The sequence below is a fragment of the Octodon degus genome, unplaced genomic scaffold (assembly GCF_000260255.1).
Source record: "Octodon degus isolate 3935 unplaced genomic scaffold, OctDeg1.0 scaffold00007, whole genome shotgun sequence".
NCBI classification, from domain to species: Eukaryota; Metazoa; Chordata; class Mammalia; order Rodentia; family Octodontidae; genus Octodon; species Octodon degus.
Window position 1 is genome coordinate 9521198 of NW_004524583.1, and position 10342 is coordinate 9531539.

Consider the following 10342-nt stretch of genomic DNA (forward strand, 5'->3'; position numbering starts at 1 on the left):
TGAGTCACAGCCATTGCTTGGCCAATGTGCTCTCTGTGAAAGCCTGAGAGAGTGTCTTCTCCTCATGTGACTCTCCTTAGGCACACTCCACGTCATCAATCAATTTCCTCTATAGTGATGATTAATAAGTGGAATATTGAATTTATTGCCCGTGCTTGGTCTCCAGTGATGCTCATTTTCTCGTGAGCATACTCCTCAGCTTTGGAACCAGTCAGTACTTTGGAACCAGGATAGTCTGAATGATATATTCTGATATAGTCTGAATGATATAGTCTGAATGATATATTCAGGCGGTTTTCATTTACAGAAATGTCACTATACCATATCTTTGAGTTACTTTAAAATACTACCTCTTCGTGTCCCTCTGGTCTACTTTACAGAAGGACTCACCTCTGGAAGGGGTGCCATTAAATATTTTCTTCAGTGATATCTGTGACTCTAAGACAGACCTGCTAGATCATTCTGCTTTCCTTTACAACATACAGTATTTCACAAATTGCAGCTATGTGTGTATGTGTGTGTATGTGTGTGTGTGTGTGTGTGTGTGTGTGTTACTGGGGATTGAACTCAGGACCTTGCACTTGCCAGGCAAGTGCTTAGTCTACTGAACCATCTCCTCAGCCCAAATTACAGCTGTTGACATTCAGTCTTTTCCTACTCTTTTTTTTTTTTTTTTTCCCAAGGAACCAGGGAGGGGAGTGAACTCAGGCCCTCGTGCTTGCCACGGAAGCACTTATTCTACTGAGCCATCTCCCCGGCCCCAAACTGACTTTTTTTTTTTTTTTCTTGCAGAACTGGGGATTGAACTCAGGCCCTTGCGCTTGCCAGGGAAGCACTTATTCCACTGAGCCATCTCCCTGGCCCCGACATTCAGTCTTGATCATAACCCCATATTAAACTCAGTGGCCATCGAGTTTGGGGTATTCTCCCAAATGGTACCTGTGCCTCTGAATCAAGAACTCTGTAAGTTATGTTTAAAAGTTGGGAAGAAACAATAAAATTAAGTACTTATGAACATTTGTATCCTCCTGCCGATCCAGTAAGTTTACCACTTTCTTTAATGAATATGTAAATTTTTTGGGAAAAAAATCCTAGGGCTTTTTTGTTTATTTGTTTATTCTGATAGCATACCCCTTGTGTTTTACTTCTTCTGAAGTGTTTGCTGAGACTCATGTGATACGAGCAGGATAATGTTTAAATTATTAAAATGTTTAAATTTTTTAAAATTATGGTAGGGACATGCCTATAATCCCAGTATTCAGGAGGCAGAGGCAGGAGGATTATCATGAGTTTGAGGCCAGCCTAGACTATAAGTGAGTTCAAGACCAGTGTGAGCTACACAGTGAGACACTGTCACATACACAAAAAAAATTTACAGTAAAAGACATACTGCCATTAATCCTTGTCAAAATACCCTTCCTTGGGAACTGGAGATGAAAGAGACAGAAGACAGAGGAAGAAAAAAATGATGCGAAAAGAAAGAAAAAATGGAAACAAAGCTTTTGTAAATAAGGAGGGGAAGGGGGTTGAAGGAAAGGTAGAGGAATAGGAAAAAAGAATCAGCTATGGGGGCCTGGGAGATGGCTCAGTAGAATAAGCGCTTCCCTGGCAAGCGCAAGGGCCTGAGTTCAATCCCTAGTTCCACCAAAAAAAAAGAAAAAAAAAAAAAAAAAAGAATCAGTTATGTCCCATAGGAGTACAAATTCCCTGTGATGAATGTGATCATTATGTTTACCTATACTGTACCAATAAACTTAATAAAAAACAATTATTATCCATTGACAATAAGTCTCTTCCTCATTTCAAAAATACTTATCATTCATGCCACTTTCTAGTGCAATTCTGGAAAGCCTCTCTTTTGTCCTTATACAGTATGGTAAACACAGTGAATGCTCCTGCCAAGTGGCATCCCACCGAAAGACAGCTCCCTGCATCTGCACCAAACAGCTTCTGGCTTTTCCCCAAAGTCAAAGTAACCACGAGCGGTAAACATTTTATATCAGCTCAGCACATCACAGCAGTGACAGAGTGCAACCTAAGGCACATCTCATGAAAGAGGACTTTTGGAACTGCTTCAGAAAGTGGCAAGAACAATGGGACAGCTGGGTGTAGAGGTGCACCCCGGTAATCCTGGCACTTGGAAGGCTGAGGCAGGAGGGTTAGTGAGAGATTGAGCCCCAGCCTGGGCAATGTAGTGAGACTCTGTTTCAAAAAAAAAAAAAAAAAAAAACTGAGAACAAAACAATAAGTATTTGAAGCAAAGGGGAGTATTTAGAGAGTGATTACTGGAAATGGGCTTTTAGTATAATTAAATTTATAAAATTGAAACCACTTCTTAAAATTTTAAAAAATATATATTTATCTGTTTGTTTATTTATTTATTTATTTGGTCCAAGGTCTCACTATGCAGCTCTGACTCATAATGATCCTCCTGTCTCAGGCTCCTCAGCGCTGGGATTACAGGGGTGGACCGCCACGCCCGGGCTTCCAGGTCAGGCAGGCATGAGGAAACTACTTTTTGATCGCACTTCCTGTTAATTCCATAGAGCTGAAAGGTCTTCATCATCTAACACCAGCGTCAGGCCACTCTAACATCTGTTTATCATTATAACTCAGCCTTTTGAGAGAAGGTCCTACTGGAAAATGTCTCCAAAAAGGTGACTGTCTTTGCTATGGTCTGAATGTTTTGTCCTCCTTCCAAAACTCAAGTTGAAACTATCCCCAGTGCTTCTGCAGTGGGGCCGTTAGGAGGTGCCTAGGCCACAAGTGCTTTGCGTTCATGAACGGGGATGAGTGTCTTATAAAAGGGATCTGGCGGTAGCTCAGTGGTCCAAGCACCTGCCTGGCAAGTGGAAAGACCTGAGTTTGATCCCTGCTACCACATTCTATGCCAGCCAGCCCCAGGCCAAACCGGCCACCAGAACCCGGCATGGTGGTGCACACCTGTAATCCTAGCACTGGGGAAGCCGAGACAGGAGGATCACTATGAGTCTGAGCTGTCTAGTAAGACCCTGTGCAGAATAAATAAATAAGTAAATATTTTTTTTTTTAAAAAGGGAACTGATGAGAACAAGTTAGGCCGCTTGTCCTTCTGTCCTTTTGACCATATGAGGACTCAGCATGGAAGGCACCATCTTGGAATCAGAGACCAGGCCTATAGTGGACACCAATTACCTTGATGTTAGTCTTCCCAGCCTCCAACTGTGTTGAAATAAACGTGCTCTTTATAAATTCTTCAGTCTTAGGTGTTCTGTTGTGGTGGTACAAATGGATTGACATTCTTGGGCTGGGTGATACCATATGATCCTGAAAAATAGCAGTGTATGTGAAGACAGAGTCACAAAGGAAGTAGGCATTTTTTTCATAGAAGCTTTTCTTTTTTTTTTTTAATCTTCAATATTTGAGATTTTATTGGTTGTGTTGAGGATCAGTACACATGATTCACTTTGTACACAATTCTTAACACACATACCAAAAAAAGCCATGAATTGTTTTTCAGTTGTTCCAGTGACTTTCCAGCTTCAAATTTAGAGGCAAATTTTCTGTAAGAGGATTAAGTACCAGTATCTTCAAATGCCGACAAAGTGTTACTTAAGTCCCACCAATTCACAATTTTGTATCACATACACTACATATTCAAATTTTTGATCTTTCACAGCACATTAACAAAATGAGGCAAACCAGACTACTACTACCAAAGATGTTACAGAGTGCACACGATTCTGACAGGGCAACAATTAGGATGTAGTTTTCTTTAGGAAACAATTCTACCAAAAATCATGAGAATAGAAGTCATTTAAAGTATCCAAGACATATTAAATGCAGGTCTATAATTCCAAATTGCCATTTATTATGCTTGGTATCGCAGGATATAAAACTAACCCCCACCTATGGAATGTTAAGCTGACACCCAAGACAGTCAAAGCCTGCCATAATTCAATATCCCACTATTTCTGGTTGTACCAAAAAATAAACAACCAGAGAATGATTTTTTAAAAAAATCATTTACACTTAAAAAATGCGATGAGGTGGGATTCCCTCCTTTTTAAAAATGTTTCTAGAGCTACTAAAAAATTTGCATTTACAAAATAGTTGATAAAAAGCAGGAGCTGGGGAGATGGCTCCGTGGAATAAGTGCTTCCTGGGCAAGCGCAAGGGTCTCCAGTTCCACCTCTTCTGGATTGTACAAGAAGGGAGACGGAGCACTGATAAGACATGGTGTGTGATTAATCAGTCTGGGCTTCTTTCCCTTTTGCTTCATCAGAGGCTGCACTCTGATTTTTAGTTTCTCCATTTTCTTTTTTTAAAATCTTATGTGTGTGTGTGGGGGGGGGCAGCTCAGCCCACCAGGGGGCGCGCTGGCTGGCATGCGGTGCTGGGGGATTGAACGCGGTCCCTGTGCTTTGCTAAATTTGTTCTAAGTAGGTGCTTTAGACCACTGAGCCGTCTCACCAGCCCCAGTTTCTCCATTTTCTGCAGGTAAATATTCCTTGGTTTCTTGATGAGCCACTTCAGCCTGTCTTCCCTTCGCTCCCCTTTTCCCTTTTGCTTGCACTTTTTTGTCCGAAGACTTATCCCTTCCCGGGGCCTTTTTTGGCTTCAGTTTCCACGTTAGCTGGAACAGGTTTAGCCGACACCCTCGCCGACCTCTTCTTGGGCTCCTGCTTCGCCGCCGCTTCGGCCGAGCGGACCTTCCTCTTGGGCATCTTGGCGGTGCGCGGAGGCTGCGGGGCGAGGCGCGCAGGAGCTCGCGGAGCTGCACAGCTCGACCAGGCCCTTCCTCCCGCCACCAGAGCTGCTGGGACCCACGGCGGGGCCTCAGAGAAGCGTTTCATAGAAGCTTAATTATTGCTAAGCCTGGTCTTTGTGTGATATTCTAGGGCCCCAAATAAAGCAATTACAGGATGGGAAGAGATAAGATAGCCTTGGTTGTACAGAAGGACATTTTTCAAATTAAAAATTTATGGACCTGTGCTAGTCACATGCTTCATTTTGAAAGGTATGTCCAGAGGAGCTTGTGGGAAACTTGCCCTCCTGTGGGGAAGATTTAGAAACGCCAACACTTTGTGAGTTCCTCTGACAATAGGAAAGCGGCTTCTCTCTCATGTAGCCGGCACTCGGTCTCAGGAGAAAAGCCTTAGCTCCTGTGGGACGGGGCTGAAGTAAGCAAGACATCGGGTCTCCGAGAACACTCTAGAACAGCAGGGCGGCTGATCTTATCGAGGACCTGGACTCCAGTGGAGTCCCGAGGGCTAGAAACACAACAGAGCCTCACTCTGAGCCCAAACTGCAGGCCCACAGATGACCCGCAGCTGCGCTTTCTCCTCGGCTGTCCTCATGCAGGGACACCAGGCATCTGCGCGTCCCACTGCTTCCTCCCCACCTCGCTATCCCCCAGTTGAGCCTGAGGAATGGTCTCCGGGGCCGCATTCTCTCTGCAGCCTTCCAGCGTCATCTCCCAGCTTCCTCACAGTCCAGTCTCCGAAGTCCACAGGACATACCAGGAAAGTTGTTTCTGAGGCAGGAAAGGTTCACAGCCCTGGCCTTGAGACCAGTTTGTGTACCTACCAAATGTGTGCAAAGCTCCCACATCTTCGGTTCTAGCTTTAAAAAACAAAAACATCATGAAGGAAGGAGATGGACTATTGTGTTCCCAAAACCAGTGTGGCTGAGAATCAAAGGTTTAGGATTTGTCACTTCCTCTGGGTGGTGCACAACATTGATGATCCCTGCAAGAGCCCAGCACTTTCCAGATACCTATACTGCAAAGGAGTCCTGAGTTTATTTGGCTTAGACATATTTCTTGTTCTGTGGAGGATACGTTTGGCTGGGGCTAGGGGAACCAAGAAAGGAGGCTGTGATGGTTATGGCAAATCGATTAGGCTACAGGGTACCCAGATAAAACATCTTGCAAGTGTCTGCGAGCACATTTCTAATGAGATTAGCATTTGAATGGGTGCATTCAGTAAGTAGATGGCCCTCCCCAGTGTGGGTGGGTTAAGGGCCTGAGTAGAACAAGAGGTGAAGGAAGAGCCCCCCTCTTCCTGCCTCACTACTCAACAGGGATGTCTCATCTTCTCTGGCTCTGACTGGGATTTCCACCATTGACTTCCCCACTTCTCAAGTGTTTGGACTGAGAATCAACAGTTTTCCCAGGTCTCCAGACTGCAGACAGCAGATCATAAAAATCCTTGTCTTCAATGACCACATGGACAAATTCCATGTAACTCATACCCCTCCTTTCCTCTATATCCTATTGGTTCTATTTCTCTCAGAATGCTAAAACAGAGGGCTTCAGAGAAATAGCCCGGATTTCAAGGAGCTCTGGTGCTTCCATGCTGAATCCAGAGGAAAAGCTATAGTATTTGTTCCCTACCTACCCCCAACCCAGGACTCCTCACATATCAGAATGCAGGTTGAGCTACAAGACCTGAACTAGGGGAAGAGTATGTAAGATGAGTCTGTACATTAGACTAGGGTTTTTTGTTTTTTTAAAAAAATACTGTTAAGGAGACTGTATCACTTCTCACCTGATTGCCATTCCCTTAAGATCTGTAATACTTTTGGAACTTGTTTTGGATGATTGATGGGGCCCCAGGTTAAACAGCTTACTACTGTATTCTGATACTGTTTAGGAGGTTGACCTAATTTGACTTAAATTAAGTCAGTTCCTAGAAGTCACCTTGGAATACACAGGCAGAGATAAACAGCAGATATACAAAGTTGAGTGGTAGGACTAGAGCCAATTAAACTTTGAGAGGGGCTGGTGAGATGGCTCAGTGGTCTAAAGCACCTACTTAGAACAAGCTTAGTAAAGCAAAGGGATCACGGTTCAATCTCCCAGCACCACATGACAGCCAGCCCCGCCCCCAGGTGGGCTGAGCTGGCCACACACACACACACACAAATTTTAAAAAAAACAAAAACTTTGAGGAGTAAGCGCAGGGCCATACTATCAGTAAGAGCAGGGGCCATGTCTGTAGTATTTCTGGTCACACCTGCACACATCTCAGTGTCTAGCCTGTAGGGGTCACCTGGGAGGGCTCCCTGCAAGTTAGCAGACTGAATGCAAGCTCACTGCTTCCTGGAGTAGTCCAGGCATCGAGGTTATTATTATTTTTTTGGTGGAACTGGGGATTGAACTCAGGCCCCTATTCTTGCCAGGTAAGTGCTTATTCTACTGAGCTATCTCCCGACCCAAGATTACTTTATTTGGGCTGGGGAGATAGCTTGGCGGTCTAAGCGCCTGCCTGGTGAGTGCAAGGGCCTGGGTTTGATCCTGTGACAGCCCCAGAACTCCGGGTGCACCATGCTGGCTACCGAAACCAGGTGGGGTGCACACCTATGGGGAGGATCACTATGAGTTTGAACTGTGTAGCGAGACCCTGTAACAAATTAAAAAAAAAAATTAACTTTTTTAAAAGATTATTTTAGGAATAGGTCAGGCCTCATTACATTTAGTTCTTTCCAGTTCTCTCACTTGGAAGACGTCTCTTATACTTCCATTCCTTGGAGACCGAGTACAGGAAGGTGCTAGGGGCAGCTGGTACCCTGAGCAGTACTGGATATCCTTTAGGGTCAGATGGGCCCACAAAAGCTGTTGGTTAGGGGCAGAGCCAGCTGCCTCCTCAATCCAGGAGCATGGTGGTGGCAGCCCAGGTGGCCAACCAGCCCTTGAAGCTGGCCTACTGCTCCTCTGCTCCTGCCACCTCTCCAGCTCCAGGGACACATGGTGCAGTAGGAGCTGCAGGAATGTACCTAAAGCGTGGGGTCTCCTTTCCTCTTACTGAATTTGTTCTCCTAAAAAATCCACATTTTCAATGAAAATGTCTAAATCAGGTGACAAATCCTACTGAGATGAGTCTTTTACCAAGCAGAGGTTTTTTGTGAAGACACCAAAGGAGCCTTCTGTAGTCAAATGAGTGTAGGGTAATTGAGGAAGAGGACCCAGACGGCAGTGGGCAGGACAGGAAGTACCGCTGCGTCTCCCCCAGCACTGCCCTGTGTAATCTATCTTTCTGTGTCTGGGTTTGTGGGACAAACCTGCCTTGGGGAAATGAGTGGCTCACTTTGGTCATTCTAGAGTTTAGAACCAGGTCCTTTATAAGAGGAGAGGCCATGAGCCCAGGATGAAGGGGGAAACACATGAAGGAACAGCAGTTTGAACTCAGGAGACCAGCCAGTGCCAGCTCACATGGGCTGTGCTTGGGATAGTACTAGAGCAGAGCTAGAACCAAGCATGGCAGTACTAGAGCAGAGCTAGAACCACCTCTTGCCAGAAATGTAGGGACATTGGTGGACAAAGTGACCTTCGAGAACCTACCTGAGTTCATTTCTCCTGTGTGGCTTTTAGACAACTAAGGTTTAAGTGTCTGGTTCAAATGAAAGCCACCTTTCAACCAGGTACCACTCTTCCAACTCAGTCCCAGGGTACCTATTTCCCCCTTCATCCTGGGCTCATGGCCTCTCCTCTTATAAAGGACCTGGTTCTAAACTCTAGAATGACCAAAGTGAGCCACTCATTTCCCCAAGGCAGGTTTGTCCCACAAACCCAGACACAGAAAGACAGATTACACAGGGCAGTGCTGGGGGAGACGCAGCGGTACTTCCTGTCCTGCCCACTGCCATCTGGGTCCTCTTCCTCAATTATGCTACACTCATTTGAATTCACACACCTATGGTATTTAGATGCCAATGGAACACCCATTTCTGACAGGACTAAACAAAAAAAGGCGATACAAAGAAAGGACCATTTTGTATCTGTATATGCAGAATAATTAGGATAGATATACAGCTACTTTCATTTAATTCAATGAGAATTGTACTAATAGTATTTGGACAGGATATTCTGTCTGCATCTTGAACTACGGATAACCACTAAGAAGATAACAATGTACAATGTATTAATTATTGAAACTGTCCTATTAATCAGTTTTTAAACTGTCTTATTGATATTTGTTTCTCAATAAAATAAAATAAAATTTAAAGAACAAAACCAAACTGCTGTTCCTGCTCCTGAGGGGAGTCTGCCGCCCATTCCCAGACCATTTGTGACTGGGTTTAAGGAACTGTCTAACACAGAGACCAGTCTAGAGAGTGCTGCTCCTGCGGAGGAGGCTCAACTCGCCTCGCGGGCTGGAGCGGATGCTTCCAGCCCTGGGAACCCAGCGGGGCGACACATGCTTTCTTTCCCAGGTCTGTTATTTGTTCCCCTGGATCCTGTTTCTCAAGCAGGCCTAGGCGCTACTTCTCTTCCTTGCCCCTGGCTTTCAGGGTAGCCAAGTGGTTGGCTAACTTCCCGAGTCCAGACGCATGGATGCCAGCTAGGGGCAGTGCTCATCTTCCGGACCTCAGCTCCATTTTACTGAACAACGGAGGACCAGGAAGGACAGAACTGCAGCGTGAGTGTCCTCTAGAGGGCTGCTGATAAGGGATGAAAAGATAAGGCCCGGGCTCCGCATGGTGCCTGGGTAACTGTGCCAGGCTCTTTATAATCACGTGTTCATTTTGTCTCCATGACTATCCCATGATACAGCGGGTGACATTTCAGACATTTGACAGATTACAGGACTGAGGCAGAACAAAGCTCTGGGGGAAGGCAGGTGTATCTGGCTCTAGGCCCTCATCTCGGCAGGTGTATCTGGCTGCCGGCAGGGGTGAGACACCTGGAAGGCCTCCAGGGCCAGCAGTGTCTTGTTGATGCGATTGATGGTAGGGTAGGGGTTGAGATCAACCTTGAACCTGCGGGAGAGAAATACCTCGTAAGCCAGTTTCATGGACAGAGAAGGCAGTAAAGGAAATGGAGGCAGGGCTAGATAAAGTCCACGGGGTTGGCTGGGGAATGACAAGCACTGCTTCAGTGCTGCGGGGACCCTTATCCACAAGTAGCTCTCTGGGGATGGCTAGGTCTGATGTTGTATCATTTGGCATCTCTGTTACCTACTGTTTCTACTTAAGCAAGGACTCTTTATTGAGAACCTGCTCTGTACAAAACTTAGCAGCAAACATTTACATATCGCAAGCTTCCTGGGGAATACATTTTCACATCCCTAATGCCTGGCCTAGCAAGATGCCTTCCAGAGAGGAACTCACTCGCAGGAAACTGAAGGGCTGGTAGAGGGAAACAGGTAGAGCTCTCTGTAGAACAAAGATCTGGGGGGCCAGGGAGATGGCTCAAAGGAATAAGCGCTTCGCTGGCAAGCGCAAGGGCCTGATTTCAATCCCCAGTTCTGCAAAAAAAAAAAAAAAAATAACAACAACAAAAAAAAATGTTATTTCCATGTTATATTTACAACTATTATTCAAGTATATATTTCTATCTTACAAATAAAATTCAGACTTT

At 45.2% G+C, this 10342-nt stretch overlaps 1 protein-coding gene across 2 annotated transcripts in view; it reads right to left on the reverse strand.

Annotated features, from left to right (window-relative positions):
• Positions 1-9597: 9597 nt before the first annotated feature.
• Positions 9598-10342, reverse strand: part of Gstz1 (glutathione S-transferase zeta 1) — a 5512-nt gene continuing 4767 nt past the window's right edge. For both annotated transcript variants that reach the window (XM_023702221.1, XM_023702213.1), the window contains one exon: positions 9598-9741. In XM_023702221.1, the coding sequence (XP_023557989.1) occupies positions 9615-9741 (127 nt within the window). In that variant the 3' untranslated portion in view covers positions 9598-9614. The remainder of the gene's footprint in view (positions 9742-10342) is intronic.